Below are 17,323 nucleotides of genomic sequence, written 5' to 3'. Positions count from 1 at the left end.
CTTTCAACAGCAAAGACCTGGCTTTGACTTGCCCCTTAGTTTGATAGATAGGAAAAGACCTCTTCTTTTCCTTGACTGGGAACGTTTCACCGCTGATGTGGAGGCCAAGATTTATTAATCTCTACTTTGAAATAATAGACCATCATTGTCAAACTCGGATGTCTGAAATTGGTAACTTAAAACCATATTAAGATCTGATCAACATTACAGAAGTTACATTGATTTCACAACTAACAAGTTATAACAAGGTCACTTTCGAACAGGTCAGCCTCTAGTATACATGCCTTTGAACTGTATTCAACTTTGCATAAATTTGTTGAGTTAAGCAGGAGTGGAGTCTGATTTAGTAGCCTAAGTCTCACTAAATTTCCATGAGACTTTGGTATAAACAACTAAAACACTTTTGGAAGTGTGAGCTGGATTTCTGAGTCTTTTGGGCACTTTTGAAAGTTTTACCCCCTGAAAATAATAAATCATTTGAGTTGACACGTCATTTGTTATAACCTTGTGACAAAAGAGGAAGACATATCCCCATGCTTTTTCTTAGCTTTTTATTCCATCATTATGGCACAAGATAGAATTTAAAGACAACACCACTGAATAAGTCTTTAACTTCATTAAAATTAAGCCTAGCATGTTTTATAAAAATCTTTGTATATGAAACACTTTCCCTTATCAAGTGAAACAAAACTCTTAAAATACTGAGTACATTGCCACCTGCTGGTCATAAACATTTTTGCAGTTTAAAAAACCAGAACTTGCGTAACATGAACATTTAACAATGTAATGTAAAGTTACTGAAGAAATAGTTCCCCAAATTTTGGCGAAATATTTATACAAATAGCTGTGAACTTCTCCAAATGTCATACTCAATTCTAGAATACTGCACGTTACTCTCCTTTTTAATGTGTGTGTAAATACTTGCATGTTCAATTTCTTTATTTTTAATACTGAAAACTTGTTATTTAATAGGAAAAGCCATATTCTTTCTGAGTTTTTACATGCTTTTTTTATTTGGATTTCCAGTTTATTGTTTTAAAACAATACATAACATCATACATTTATAAATATATATATTATATGCTGTATATATAAAATCATAGTTATTCTAGAATGGGATGGCAGAGCTCTGCACTAAGACTTTTCATTTGGTTTAGGCACGGCCTTTCTCTTGGCTGATTAACTGAATTGTTTTCAAACAGAGTCTAAAAAAATATTATGTTATAATACTGTATCAAATTTTAATTTTGTTTGCAAAATTATATTTATAAGAAAAATATCTGGTTACTATTTTCCCCTTATCTCACTACTACCCTTATAAAATATATGGCTTTTCATATGTTTCATTCTATTTTAGTGTTTTTCACAGGCAGTGAAAAGAAGGACATTTTACCCCCATTAACATGTTTATAAGCACAGAAACCAGCTTGTGCACTTTTTATAGAATTCCAATGCGTAACTTAAGTGCAGTGATTAAAAAAAAGCAGTCACGATCTGATTGTCATCTGTATATGAACATATACCATATGATTATCATACATAACCTATTACAGAATATACAATCATCGAAACTGCAGATATATAAATATGTTTTAGCAACACCAAAGCAATAGTTTTATCTTACACACAGCTTATGCATACAGAGATATTAGACTAAAATTTTCATCTTCTTCTTCTCTTTTAAAGCTTGCTACAAAACTGAAACATATTGCATTTGTAAATATACTCCTTGACAGTGCTATTAAAGAATTAAAGTGAACAAAGTTAAAAAATAATGAAATGTACTTAGTATAACACCCTCAGGTCTTCCAATGTCACTGTTCTTTTCCTATTTTAGAGAGGTTTATTCATCGTTGGCAGTTCTGTATATGAGTCTGATCATACAAGAGTTTCAGGGAGGGCATCTGGATTATCAGCTGATAAAAGCTCCCAAATTTGCCATCGCTCTCTTTGCCAATCATTCCACTCTGGCTCGGGCACATTTTTACTTTTCTGATTATTGGCTGTAGTGGAAAAGATGTTACCTATTTTGTTTTGTGTGGTCTGTCTCCCCTGACTGGATGTGGACTGGTCCACTGATTTGGCTGTTGGTCCTCCTGCTGCAGTGGTTTCTGAACATTTCTCTTTCTGAAGGCTCCACAAGGAGTGTGGTACTGATGAGCCAGTTGGTTGCTGAAACAATGCAGAACTTGTTTTTGCAGGACCAGGATAAGGAGGTGGTGGCCTGTCTTTTCTACTTATATTGCTGTGCCTCAGGTATGCAGGTTTAGTTACACTTTGCAAACAACCCAGATTTGAGTCACGCTCTGGACAGTCCACTGTGTTCCTTAAAGTCAGAGGCCGCTCACACCTTGAATTAGACTCATCTGAACTCCTCCTACTGCCTTCAATTTGTGAAGTACTGCAAACACGAGACACGGGAGGATGAAACTTACATTCAGGGATGGCAGCAGTAGTCTGACTCCTTCGTATTATTTGCTTTCCATTGTCCAATTCAGTGGAGTTACTTTGCCACTGAGGATAATTTGCTGATAGGTTCCCTTGAGAAAGAGAGCACTGTCCTGGCCGTAATGAGCTGCTTTCATAAATGTTTCCATATGAACCTGAGGACCAGAGTAAGAGAGGAAATATCAGCATGCCACGCAATTTGCATGACATATTATAGGTTATCTCTAACCTAATTCATCATAGTGGAGAAGACAGTGTTGGATTTGTATTGTTTGAACTTCACACTCTACGTACACTTGTGCTTTTAGTACTCAGAACTTACATATTGTCTTCAAGAATTAACTATCCTTTACAGCTATCTTTACGAAATTCCTATGAAATAGGTGCAGATGAGAAAAAGAGTCTGAGACAGAGTAGTTAAATGTTTACCAAAATTACACGAAGTATCAGTTGTGGAACTAGGATTCAAATTCAGGACTCCCAGCCCTCTGAGGGCTGGACTTAAGCAACAAGCACTGCATATGTTCCTCACTAGAGAATATTTTTTATTATGTTACTCTGCACCATATTTTTAAATGCTGTCATATGTCTATAATTGTTGTGTCTGTTTGCATCTAATATTTAGTAAAAGCAGTACCGTTAAAAATGGGAAGCAGATTAAATGCTTAGAAATGTAAAAGGCAAGAGTTTTTGTGGGTGATATCCTTTATTGGACCAACTCCATGGTTGGAATGGATTTAGACAAGCTTTTGGATATCATAGTACCCTTCCACAGGTCCCTGGCACAGCATAGCTAAATAGCAGGTCGAACAAAGACTTGTGTAAAACTCCATATTTAACAAAAACAAGATGAAAGAGAAATTATCAGGTAGCCGACAAACAAGAGAGATGCAGTAAAAACCTGATAAGCAGGGTGCAGGATCATTCAGGAGGGCCTATGTAAAATGTTGAGATTAGTGAGTATTGGGTAGATGATAATGGACCACAAATTCAGTCTCTATGTTAAGCCCCCAGTTCTTAAGTGTTCAGTAAGCTAATTAATTTTGTTCCCAGTTTCCCCTTTTGAAGAAGTTTTGTAAATTTCCCTTGAGCACAAGAACTGTCAGACAGGAAGTGATTGTTCTATGAAAAATGTTCTTTTACCTGCTGTCCTTTATCTTTTTTTAGTGATCACTCATTCTGGTGCATAATTGTTGTCTGGTTTCATCTACAGAGGCTGTTTATAGACATTACATTTTTTCTGGGTTTAATCTGGACTACAGCTGTCACTATATACATGTGGACGTTTGTAGTCTGAATTAAAATTGGCTCCAGTATAAACAAATCCTCACTGAATAAGGATTAACGTTAACACAGACTAGAGCAGTCCAAATTAGGCAATGTATACTGTATTAATTAATATGTATATGCGGCACTGCTTTTAGGAAAAATAGTCCTTAGGAACTTGGCAGATAAGCATTGCAAATATCAGTCCCCACAAGGAAAACTCAGTTGGGTTTCTGCAACACAACAGGGGTTATCAGGCACAAAGTTACATCTTTACAAAGTCAACTGCGCCAACCACACCTCACTGAGCATGAAGCAATTAATACACAGTAACCTAGTAACATTACACAGTAGCATGCCAGCCAAAAACTGTGCTAATTTGCAACTGTGCAGTTACTGCACATTTAGTTAGTACTTCATTATAGAAGTACTAAACTAAAAGAGCAGTAACTACTGCACATTAATTAATGTGTAGATGCAGCCACTGTGACAAAGTATCTGGACTATGCCCCCAGCACCAAGCAGCTCTGCCCCCCTCGCATGGGCTATTGGTCTGTGAAGAAAGGGGCAAACCCCCTTGGTCTCCCTCCCCCCCAAAATGCTGTTGGCTGAGATGGTCATCAACACTCAGGTCAATTGCACCCATTACTGCTTCTAGAACATCACTTTAGATAGCTGTCAGTAGGTTGGCAACAATGTAGCAGTGCTAAAAAAGCCTTATTATCACCTCCTAATTTCTTCCAACCTCAAGTACTAAGTGCATAAGCCCACACACAGGCACTGTAAATTGGTCTCTTAAGGTGCTGTCAAGTGTATATGAGCGTCTATTAATTTGAACTGAAATTTGATTTGAACTGTGTGATGCAAATTAGTTAACACAGTTTAGAAAATGGTGAGCACTACAAATGGCCAGAGGATAAGGACATTTTGAGTCTACAAATGCTCAAAACATCAGAGGATTTGTAGACTCAGATGATGAGTCTACGGATGGCCAGAGGATGAGGACAGTTGGTGCACTGGATGAGGCAAACTACATTCTGGGATAGGTGTGTATGATTAGGGACCTACCTAAATCAGGGTGAGAAGAAAGGTTTTTTACAGCCCACTCACAGCATGCAGAGCCACTTTCACAGGCATTTTGTGGCATTTCTACTGATTGGTCAAGAGGCCCCAGAGGCCCCCTTACCGTGGATTGGCAGATAGCGGTACCCTTCATGTGGCCCTACCCCATACCAATGACTAGCAGAGAGGCTCTGGCAGGAAAGGGGGGATGAGGCGGTGGCTGGGATCAGGGCTGTTCCCCATCATGCTGCTCTGCTAGCCAGTGCCTCCCCCACTCCTGCCCCAGCAGGCTGCAAGGCTGGCAGCAGTGGCCATGGGGACCACTGACTCCCAGCATTTCATTTTCAATAGATTTTTATTTTTCAGTAGATTTCCGTGAAAATTGTGAGAGCATGATTTAAGTAGGTTCCTAGATTCTAATGACAATATTGTGGGGAGTCTTGATTGTTGTGACTGCAGAGTTGAGTTGACAGGTTTTGCATTTATTGCTGAGGCAAGCCTGGGTCCCCTTATGTTCCTGTTGATCAGCAGGGAGTTTTCTTCTAATGATGAGTTGGGCAAGGTTGGGGGGCTGTCTGAAGGCCGGAGGTTGGGAATATTTCTCCCAAGATCTGATTCTATTTGAGTACTGGCTGTAATTCTTTGATAATCCATTCTGAGTGTGGGATGATAGGTGGCAACCAAGGGTGTGCAGTCAGTGGGTGTTTTCTCTTGTATTATAGTAGGTTGCTGCAGGGTATTTAGGTAGCTCTTTCAAGGATACAGATTATTTCTCTGCTGGACTGTCCTTTTTGGGTAAAGGCAGTTTTCAGTTTGCTGGGATGGGTATCATGAATATTTTCCTCAGAGCACTTACAAACTGAGCTTTTTACTGCATCTCTCTAGACTGTTGTCTACCTGGTAATTTCTCTTCTGTCCTGTTTTTATTTACATACAGAGTTTTACACAAGCCTTTGTTCCATCTATTTAGCTCTGCTGTATCTGCTTCTCTCCAGAGATCTGTTAAAGGGTGCTATGATACCCAAAAACTCATCTAAACTCATCCCAATCATGAAGTAGGTCCAATAAAGGATATCCCCCGCAACAATTCTTGCTTCTCACATATTTCCTGGAGCATCATGACTACATCATCATTTCAACACTACCAAAATATGTAAAGTACTTCTAGAACGAAGAGTCCCCATTTTAAATTTAATAAATGAAGGCACTTAATCTTATAAACATTTACACATGTTTAACTTTATACAACATGAGTATCCCTCCCATCTTCAAAGGAGTGGTTCACAGTGCATAAAAATAAAATTAGTAAGCAGTTGCCAAATCAGGGCCTAAAAACTCTTGAAGAAACATCAAACCTGTCATTCCTGGATCTTTGGGACTGCTTTTCAGTGTCGAATGCCAGGTGCCCCAGATATTAAAATGATCCTCTGGAAGATCTACAGGAGGAAGACATGAAATGATCTTTTGAAAAGATGAATTGGAAAAAAATCAGTAAAAATATTCTCTATAAACAGAAGGAAAAAAGGCTTGGCATATAAATATCAGTGGATTTTCCCTGCACAAGACATAGAGCTATATCCTGTTCTTAAAGACTTACAGGCTCAAATTCTGTAGTGAATGCCATAGGGATTAGATCCCCAGAATCCACTGTAGGTAGCGCCTTCCTTAAGTATATTGTCCCATTGCGCTCAACAGGAAAACAATATGCATGAGTGAAAATAAGCTTTGGTCACAAAGCCTAGGGAGTCTTCTTGCCTTCAGAATAATACATACATTTTTGTATCCATATCTAATAATGGTTCCAAACCACTGGTAACAAACAGGGAAGCATACAGTAGAGAGATTTATTGGATGCATAGATTTGAAAAAGGAAATGGTTTTGCTGCAGAACACAAATTCGTATTGCATATTAAAAAAAGATGAACACGTGCAAGTCTTACTTTACCTTTTCCAGCTTGTGATCCTGAAGAATTCTCTCTCAATTTAGACTGCAAATGACCAACCAATGTGTACTGTTCAGGTACCTTATGGAGCTTATCTGAACTGAGGGTAATGTCTTCTTGCATTGCCAACAAAGACCGTTCAGATAGTACCGGTGAGTTGTTGTCATATGGAGAAACATCTCCGCTTGAGGCTTTGTTAGAGTCTGTGGAAGAATGCCTCCCTCCTATGGAGAATGGACCTTCTGATGGCAGCATTTCCGGGCTTCTGATAGAATTTGATAAACAAACATTTGTTAATGAACAATGTTCAGAGTCCATAGGTAAAGCTGCACTTTGACAACACAAAAATGTATGATCATAGCTGCTAAAATGGAAACATTTTGCAAGCAATAGAGAGGATACTTCTACTAAAGTATGGAACTAAAACCTTTGCCACAAAATGGCCACAAGAGGTCATCAAAAATCAATGAATGTTGCAATAAAAAAATTATGCACGTGTACACACAACTACATAGCTCACCAGAGGAAAAGAATCATAGTGAATTGATTCCTTATGTTACCTTGACCATTGTGCTAGAAGTGAAATTAAGGGTGAATTTGAGAGTAGGGTAGGGTACATCCCATAGTACTGAACTTGAGGGTGGGACCAAGTACACTTGTTTGATATGGTTGTTGTATTAACAGGAGTATCACTTGCAAATCAAAGAAGGTGATTTTTCCACTCTATTCAGCAATGGCGAGGCCTCACCTCTCCAATTTACGCCCCATAATTCAAAAAGGATATGACAGTTTAGAAAGATTCCAGTGAGAGCAACATAAATTATTAGGGTCCTGGAAGGTATGATTTATAAGGAAGGGCTGAATGAACTAGAGTTATTTAGCCTGGAGAGAGGAGACTGAGGAGCGATTTGGAATCAGTCTTCAAGTACCTGAAGAATAATTAGAGAGGATGGAGATGTGTAGTCTGACTTTGTAGTCAGAGGAGACAGGACTAGGTGCAATGGTCTCAAACTGTATTAGAATAAATTTAGGCTAAACTTTAGGAAGAACTTTCTGACTATGAGGGTAGTCAAGCAGTGAAACAGACTAACTAGAGAAATTGTGGAATCTCCATCCTTGGAAGTTTTCCAGAGCAGGTTAGACAGACACTTGTCTGGGGTGGGTCAGTCAGGGATACTCCTGCCCTGAGCAGGGGGCTGGATCAGATGACCGTGTGAGGTCCCTTCCAGCCCTACTTTCCTATAATCTTATGATACTGAGATAATGTAAGAGTTATGTTGCAACCATGATGGTCCACAAATTATGTGAGAGGCAAGGATTTCTTAGGGTGATTTTTCAGTCCAGTAAAAAAATGTCACCCTAAGAAATCCCTGCCACTCCTATGATATTAAGCAATATGTAAGTAGTTCACTCTTACACTCTAAAGTAACACGTAATTAGAGAAACAAAGAATTATATCAAGTTTATCTCACACCATTCTGTTCTGAAGAAATTCAAAGAAAAATATCCTACACAGGACAACTGGCTTTACATATAGGACAACTTCAGTTAACTCTTCTGATAGCATACAGAAGCTGTAAGAGTCTTCAAATTAAAATGCCGGATTTTCATTTAATTTTAGAAAATAGTGAAAAGCAAAGCACAGACTCAGGCAGACAGTCACCAAAAATCATATGCCAGTGGCACCCCAATGTTTTGAAGGTTTTCAATGTTATGGTTTAAATTTTCCTTGTAGTAGCACCTGTGAGCCCTGGTCAGTACACAACACCCCCTGATCTAGGTGCTGTGCAAATGAAAATCCTTACCTCAACGTGAATTTTGAAAGTAAGAGATTTTGAATATGATTAAGAAAATCTGGGTTTGCATCGACAGAGTGGAGACCAACTTATGCCTCACAGAAAGCTGAGACATCCTGTGAACATTCTTTCCTACATCTGCATTTTTTATTTTTCTTCTCTTATTTTTATGATCAGCTATATACCTCTTTGCCTGTACATTGTTGCTTCTTGTTCCTCACCCAAAATCAACATTTTTTTTTTTGCTCTGATGCACCATATTTACCTCCATTATAATTAAGTGGCACAAAGCTTAATCCTGGGAAGTACTGAGGGAGCTGAAAATGGTCAACATCCAGAATCAAATCCAAAGACAGCATTATGGCTTCAACTGAATGTTGGTAGTACCGAGTACATTATTTACTATCAAACAAGAATTCTCTCTCCAAACTCATGACAAACAACTGAAAAAAGAAACTAAAGAATATATATTGCATGTTTTTGGAGTGACAAGACAGACACAGCACTCAAGTTTCCACATTAACACCAAAATAAGTCTTTTCCAGATTTGGGGTTTCTCTCAGAATAAACCCACAAAAATGTGGTCTGCAAAAGTTTAGCAACACTTTCAGGCTGGTTTCTTTCCACATAGCTTTACAAGTTCTGACCTCCAAAACAGAGAATATACATACTAAGAAGGCATTTTCCTTCATGTTCCCTGCCTCTCTTTATAAAAGCATTTATAGTGTTTGGAACCGAAGTACATTTACCTATACCAAATTAGCTCCCGGCTATAAGTGCCTCCTTATCCTGCAAGTTGATTATGAACCACAATTGGGAATTAACTGATAAAACCTGAGGTCTGCTTTTTGGCTAGGCAGAATTATCCTTGATCAGGGATGGCCAACCTGAGGCATGGACAGCCTTGGTGTATGGCACATCAGGGAGGGAAAAGGCAGCAAAACAGCAGACAAAGCAGGAAGCAGAAAGCAAAGCAGCAAATTGAGTCAGTACCACAGGAAAGGAAGCAGAAAGCAGAACAGCTGGTAAGGCAGAGAACACATGGCTAGGAACAGAAAGCAGGGAACAGATCAGGCAGGGATGGGGATCATGGTGGCACTTGGGGAGGATGTGGGAATAATTCGCGGCTTGCCTGCCATAAAGTTTGCCCCACACTGTTCTAGGTCATCCATTCAGGTAGCAGGGTCATGGAATCACCAAAAGACCTACAAAACCAGCCACAACATTGTAACTTAGATAGTTTTCAGTGTGTAAATAAAGATAAAGATTCCAGGTGTTTTCCCTTTTCTTTCTTGTAAGTGAATTAAGAAGAGAAATAACTGAGTTCAGAACAATGTTTGAAAAGTGCAGGAGAGTGTTTTATGTAAATAGATGACCAGAGGCTCAGGGCCTCCAAACAAATCTGCCCGTGGCATTAAACATATAAGGAGTCCCATTAAAGACAACAGGAAGACTGGCATGTCTATGTGTCTGAAAGATCAGGGCCCAGTTTTTTTGCGATGGGAGAAACAGGAAGTTATAGAACCAGTTAGCTATGGCAAGGTAACACAAAGAACGGGGAGAGAGGGTGGTGAGAGCAAATGAAGAAATGTAGGAACATAACTTGTTGTATACAACATTCATGTTATGTCTTACCTTAAATGATCTTTGTTATAGTCTATCTCGTCTCAATACTGAGTCCCTGATAAAGGCTCACTTAAATGGAAATTATCAAGTTTGGAAAGGTCCAAATTTTCACTTTTAAAAATCCCCTTTAAGGTTATCCATTAGCAATCCCATGCAATTCATTACATGTGATATTATTTTCAAAACTACTACTTAAAGGTGTTTTTTTCAAAATAAATTACAATAATTCCAGCCTAATGTATATATACAGAGGAACATGACAGAATAGCTTTGGAATAGAAACTATTTTCAGCTTCCAGTAGTTTATTAAAAACAGTGTAAAATATGATTTATAAAATGCCTTGTCCTATATACATTTAATTGTTATAAACAAAAACTGAACTGCTGCATATTGTTAAAAAATGCACTTCTGATTATAGTTTGTTTTGAATGTGGTTTCATTAATAAATGGATATTTACTACAATTGAATATATACCTTTATCCTGGTAGTTATGGCAATTCCAGGTCTAGAATAGGAAGTACCATCAAATTGTGTTGAATTTAATTACCGCCTGTGGTTAAGTAGCAATTTTTTAATGGTACTCGTATTAATTTCTATCCAACATGGCAATCCCTTACACTTTATAATGCCTAAAATTACACTAACGAGAAAACCACGTGGTCCTGTAGCACAAGTAATTAAAAGATGACATGCTTTTACAGCTGACTTTTCCAACAGATTTTTTCTTGTATACTTTTTTCAGTTTTGTAAATAAAACATGGAAAACATCTGCCCTTCTTTGAAATAGTCAGCTTATTAAGACAACTACAGATTATTAAACAGTGGGTGGGGCATTGAGGAAAGCCTGTAAAAATAGTCTGTAGAGGCTATTAATTATGCTAAGAAAAGGGTCCAAAAATGAACTGTAACTAACTAACAATGAAATAAAACACAAAGTAGTAGCTCTGCTTAGGAATGTTAAATTATAAACATCAGCTCTAGAAACTATTACAAAGCTCAAAGGAGTTTCTCTCCCTCTATCAGAATCTTAAGGCTTATGATATTATTATCTCCAATAAGAGGCAGCTTATAAAGAGTGCAGTGATACTGCAGCATGGAGTAATAACTTCCAAATACATCAGGTCAATACATGTTTTGTCACTGTTCAAACTGCAAGGACATGGTTGCTTGTAACAGCAAAGGGTGAGGTCTTGATGGTTCTAAAGGCTCCTTTCAGCCTTATATCTCTAAAACTGGTGATTTGAAAGCTTCCTGTTGGTTAGGAATTGTATGGCTTAATATGGAGTCTTGCACATCTGTATCACAGATAAATGTTGACTAAAAACATTCATCACTTTAAGAATATTTCAAAAACCTTAACTCTAACAAGATTACTTAAACATGGTAAACAGCAAATGGTTTTTTAATGAGCAGTTTTTATTTGGTGGCAATTCAGAGTTGGTTCACTTTACACTGGAGAACCTATTCATTCCAACACCATCAACCAGAGTCCAGAAATATTGAGAAAGTTATCTAGGAAGCAGATCTGGTAATCAGTGAAGTCTTAAAGGTAAGAAGTGATTCATAATACCCTGCCCCAAAATCCTTCCCCCACTGATCATCCAAGATTCTCAACTCTTAAGACAGAGAAGGAGGCACTCTGTTTTGTCTTCCTTTGAAGAAGAAAAGAAAAAAAACTGTTATGTCATTGACTGAAATAGAAGCCAAGAGAGCATCTGCAGTGGCATCAAAACCATAGATAGGAAGGCAAATGCATTGCCTGCATCAGCTGTAGTAGCCTCAGAACAGTTAGCAAGAGAATAAAGTATTGAAGTTGTTCTCATACATTAATATCAAACCAAGTAGTTGCTTTGCTGATTAAGCTTATCTTTCATTACTGAAGAATATGTCAAGTATTCCATCTCCTGCGTCCAAATTTGAAATCCATGATAAAATATCTGATCAGCAAAGTCCCCTTGGGAATAGAGATATATTTTGGAGGCTCATTTTGATGAAACTGATGTAAATATTTCTTTTCTTCACTGCTGCCTTCCACTCTTCTCAGGAAAAATAACCAAGATATACATAGCCAAAAATGACCTAAAGGCTATGAATTGAGATTATGCGTTGAACGGACCCATCTCTTAAGAGCATCACAACCTTGACACTTAACAATATTCTTTCTAATCTTCTAACCAATTCCTCACATTGAGTTTCCATACAATGCTTGCAGCAACATTAAGAACAAATAAAATCAACTGGTAGCAGAGCAGAAGAAAATGATAGATAGTAAGTTTTTCTTTTTTAGTAAAATTTCAATTTACCATTATCAGAACAAATAGGTACTTGGGTAACTGTGGGATCCTAGTGCCACTAGAAACCTTTTCCTGCAAAAAAACCCTCTTGTTACTTGCATCCAGCTTTGCAAAAAAAATTCCACTTTCTCCTGTAGGCGTGCATGTTAGCTGTAAGGTAAGGAAGCTCAAGGGAAGATAAACATTAAACTTGGAGTGTATTCTAAGCAAGTTTTATGAATAAACAACCTTGACATGCACAACATTCTCTGACATAAGTCTATGATAAACCAGTACAAGTATCTACATGTGAGACACAATAATACATCTCTATACAACATAGATGGTAATGTTTACCCTAAAGCCTTTCATTAACCTGAGCTTGAAATTAAATGTGATCATTCCAAACTCAGGCCAATAAAAACCTTCATAAGCACATTGTATCATCACACAGTCTGTTTATGTCCTACTTCTTTACAATTTTGGAAATTATTTTAGAGAAAGGGTTTTAAAAAAATATTAATGATACTACTTCCTGGCATGGCTCTGACTGTGAAGCCATGTACACTTATTATCTAAAGCAGTGGTCTCCAACTTTTTTGATCACACACCCCTATCAGTAAAAAATTTTTCAGCATGCACCTCCAATATAAATATAAATATAGATATAAGTTCTAATATTTTCTTCCTGCGCCCCAATGGATTGTCTTGCATACCCCCTGGGGTGCGCGCACCCCACTTTGGAGACCACTGATCTAAATTGCAATTGTACTGGTCTGGGAGGGAAAGAATAGTCATAGCTAATGCATTTTTTGAAATTTATTATTAGTTATGTTCTGGAAGCAACCACAATTAGAAGCTAAGCACTTTCCTCACATGGACAGATACAAATCCAGCCTGTCTGAAAGACCTAGAAACTGTAAACATAATGTAGAATAGCTTTACTACATGTACCAGTGACGTGATTTTAATGTCTGATACCCTGGGGCCTACTTGGACGCAAGGGAAGTACTATGTGTCCTGTGAGAAAGTTGGCAATCTCACTATTTCAGATAAATAAAGTTATAACATTAAGGCACATGGGTGTAGGCATACACCATGTATAGTGTTTGAGTAATTTGTTAACAACATTTGCTGTGGTGACTGGTGGGGTTTATTTTTTCACTTCATCTCTCTTTTTTAGCACATGGCTAGATTATGTCCAGCTACTTACAATACACCCACTGTTATGATTAAATTGTTTACAATGTCATGCCTCCTTTGAAAGCCTATGGGTATACACTATGGGAAAGGGACAACAGAGTGGCCAGACTACTAGCCATAATTCTATTAAGGCACTCCAGGCTATGTTTCAAAGATATTCAAATATATATATGCGCTTTGTGCTCCTGAAGGCACAAGACCACAACAAAGGCAAAACATGGACCAGTGGTTCACTAGAATACATCCTGCTAAGTTATAGTGCATTGAATATAGTTATATACATGTTCTCTGAAGCAGCCCACAATCCTTTCCTAGAAACAGTAAACAAGATTTGTCTTTAGAAAATTATGTAGAAGAGACATAATTTCTTTGGCAGAGTCAGTGTAACAGGGAGCACTGTTTACTCCTTGAAAGAAAACACCTAAGGATTTGTGGAAAACTAGAACCTTTTGAACACCTCCAAAAGAAATTCTCAGGAGAAACAGAGATGTTGAAAAAAGGGATTACTCACGATGACTGGGAAGCTTTCCTTCTTAACAAATAGTCCACAACATCTGGGTCAGTCTCTAACAGACTAATTAGCACTTCATTCTGAAGGTCAGGAGGAACCTGCAATGAAAACAGTACTGAAGAAGTTAATCACAGAATTTATCTTCATATTAATTTTACTATTATGCTTATTCCAGAAGACTAGACTTATGCACATAAATTGAAATATATGTATAATTATATAGGCCATGTACATTTATTATAATATAGTATATTATAACATGATATAGTAAAAAACACTTAAACTGAAGTAAAAAAATGTGTACACAACAATATACAAAGGAGTATATACTCTGTGTGGCAATGCTGTGAAAACTATTAAGTGTTAAGTATCCCCTCGGTGTCTAATAGGGCTGTGCAAAATTTCGATAGAGGTTTCCTTTTGAAGTTGTTTCAACACATTTCGAGCTCGAAACAGAGAAATTGAAATGAAATGAAAAGCTTTGAAATGGCTTCAAAACTAAATGAGGGCATTCAAAATGTTTCAAAAGTTTCTAAATATTTTGAGATTTGAAGCCGAGCTTGCTCGCAGCTAAACAGAAACTAGGGAGAAGGAGGGGGAAGATGGGAGAAGGACTGCTCTGATATTGACATCTGTAGCTGGTCAGTGACTATGATCCTTCCCTGAGGTCCCTTTCAATCCCAGTGCTCTGGGGGAGGGATGGAAAAACAACATAAAAAGCATTGTACGAACTGGGCTTTTTCTGTGCCTTGGGGTCAGATTACTGAGCTGTGTTTCTGTCCACCAGCTCAGCAGCATCAGAAAGGCTATCACTTCCTAGTTGCTAGTCTGTTCCTAGTAAGCGGGATCCAAAACCTTTTCTTTTCCTAATACCCTTCATTATTATAATACCCTTCATTATAATAATTCCTTTCCATTTATTCATCCCCCAAAATCCTCATTTTGTTGTTTTTGTTAGTCTATTTTGATTCTTTTCCCCCAGGAAAGAAATCTGTGCTTTCTCTCACAGGGGTTCAATAACCTACAGGGTTTGGTGGGGTCCATTATGCTACCATGCCTACTGTTTTCTAGGGCTGTGCAAAGCTTTGGTAGCCAATTCAATTCAGAGGAAATTCAGCCTGATTCAGCAGCCAAATCTCTGAATCCAAATCAAATCGGGAGACCTATTAAAAGGTCTGATTAGAACCTGAAGCCTCCAAATTGATTCGGAAAAGCTTTGGAGAGATTTGGATCAACCGGGGAAAGGTGACTGCTCCAGGTGGGAGGAACCACAAGAAAAGCCCCCAGGGCTGCTCTGGCTGGCCCTATCCCACCCCTGGTCCCAGATTAGTCCTGGCATTTTAAAAAAAAAAAATCTCTGCACTCACCAGCTGCAGCAGTGGCTGGCAGAGCCCCCCCTGCACAGACCCCACGCCTCGATGGCCCCCCTACCTGGCCCCTACCGCTGGTGACCCCCCCAGCTGGTCCCAGGAGTCCAGGATTGCCTCTCCCCCTGACCTACCTGGCACCTGCACGGCAGCTTCCCCACAATGCAGGTGCAGTGCAGTTTGGCAGGGCACTGTGTGCTGTCTGGGACCTGAAGTGGCTCCACCTGTCAGCCAGAGCCCAGCATCACTCAGGCCCAGCCGCCACAGCTCCCAGGCAGTGTGCAGCACCCTGCTGAGCTGTGTTGCATCCATGCAATGTGACAGCTGCCGCGCAGGTACCAAGTGGGGGTGGGAGGCAATCCCCACTGCCTCCCATTGCCCTGAGCAGTGCAAGGGCCTCTGCCATGAGCGCCCAGATCACTGCTGCCAGCACCAGTAAGTGTGGAGCTTTTTTAAAATTATTTTTTATTCCTGGACTGCTGGGTCATCAGGAGCTGGGCTGGGGGGTGGAAATCAGGGCATAGGATCTGCATGGGGGCTCTGCCAGCCCCCATGGCCCCTGCTACAACCGGTGAATGTGGGGTTTTTTTTTATTTATTTATTTTTAAGTGTCAGGACTAGGCTGGGGCTGGTGTCAGGCCAGGCAGCCATAGGGGCTTCTTCTGCAGCTGCCTTCATCTGGGGTGAGGTAGGCACAGCCAGAGGAGTCACAAAAGAACTTGCAGCCACCCAACCATGCCTGCCTCTCCCCGCCTGATCTGAATCTCCGAATCAGCGCTAAATCTCTGATTCTGATTTGGCCGAATTGAATGGGGACAGGGATTCGAATCACTGAATCGAATCACTGTCCTCTGAATTGGCCAAATCCAAATATGAAACAAATACTTCCCTATTCGCACAGACCTACTGTTTTCACCCCCCCAACCTGTGCCTTCACACTTACAACTGACACCAGTTTTGCTCTGAACAGTTTCCCATAAAATGTGCACCTATCTCCTTGAAACTTTACAAACTCTGTGGCCTCAGCAGGGGCTACCATCCCTGCTGTTTTCATTCGAATCAGGAAAGAAATGACAAAGTTATCGGCATTTTTGTGATTCCACATTATAGCCTATGGGCAAAATGATGAAACAGCGAAACAGTTTCAACAAAATGAAATGGAACAGTGCTTTGAAACAGCTAAATGAAACACTGTCCCTTCAAAATGGCAAAATAGAAGTCGAAACAAAATGGTGCTGTTTCACACAGCCCTGGTATCTAATATATAGCTTTCTACAACACTTGAGAAGTCCTAATGAAATCCTCAAAACAGAAAAACTAGTGGAGCTTATGAAATCCCCATCTGGATTTCTGGTTTTAAAGAACCAGAAAAACTAAATGTAAAATACCCCACAGATGGGACATTTTTCCTATTTATTTCCCAATCTCTCTCATACAAAATCACAAGGTGTTTGTCATACTTCCAAACCTATCCACATATTTCATATCCAGGGGAGCTGTTGAGTACTCAGTACTTGAAAATTAATCTATTTCTTGGAGCCGAAATAAGGATTTGATGCTAACATTATCCAAGGGCTTAAGGGCGAGTTAGATGGCCTATACCAAGAGTGAGTTAAGCTGCCAGTACCTCAGGCCTAAGCACCACTGGAAGTCCTTATGACTCTGGGGCAAGCAGGATGTCAGTCGTGACTAAGCCTTGAGAATTGGCTGCCAAATTCTTTTTTTCCTCCCTTGACTATCCCAGCTTATAAACTTAATTTTAAGAATCCATATTCTTTTGTTAAAAAGAAACTTTCAGATGGTATCTTGGCTCTGCAATTAGAAGA

The 17,323-nt window shown here is 39.1% G+C and overlaps 1 protein-coding gene across 5 annotated transcripts in view; it reads right to left on the bottom strand.

Annotated features, from left to right (window-relative positions):
* Positions 1–536: 536 nt before the first annotated feature.
* The window catches only part of ARHGAP6 (Rho GTPase activating protein 6), a 570,653-nt gene continuing 553,866 nt past the window's right edge, over positions 537–17,323 (bottom strand). For all 5 annotated transcript variants that reach the window (XM_090063808.1, XM_090063818.1, XM_090063837.1 and 2 more), the window contains 4 exons: positions 14,131–14,228; positions 6,722–6,984; positions 6,132–6,212; positions 537–2,603 (listed from right to left, as the gene is read on the bottom strand). In XM_090063808.1, the coding sequence (XP_089919934.1) occupies positions 1,879–2,603; positions 6,132–6,212; positions 6,722–6,984; positions 14,131–14,228 (1,167 nt within the window). In that variant the 3' untranslated portion in view covers positions 537–1,878. The remainder of the gene's footprint in view (positions 2,604–6,131; positions 6,213–6,721; positions 6,985–14,130; positions 14,229–17,323) is intronic.

The sequence above is a fragment of the Crocodylus siamensis genome, chromosome 1, assembly GCF_052110815.1.
Source record: "Crocodylus siamensis isolate JL-2025a chromosome 1, ASM5211081v1, whole genome shotgun sequence".
Lineage (NCBI taxonomy): Eukaryota > Metazoa > Chordata > Crocodylia > Crocodylidae > Crocodylus > Crocodylus siamensis.
This window is presented reverse-complemented; position numbering and strand designations above follow the sequence as displayed.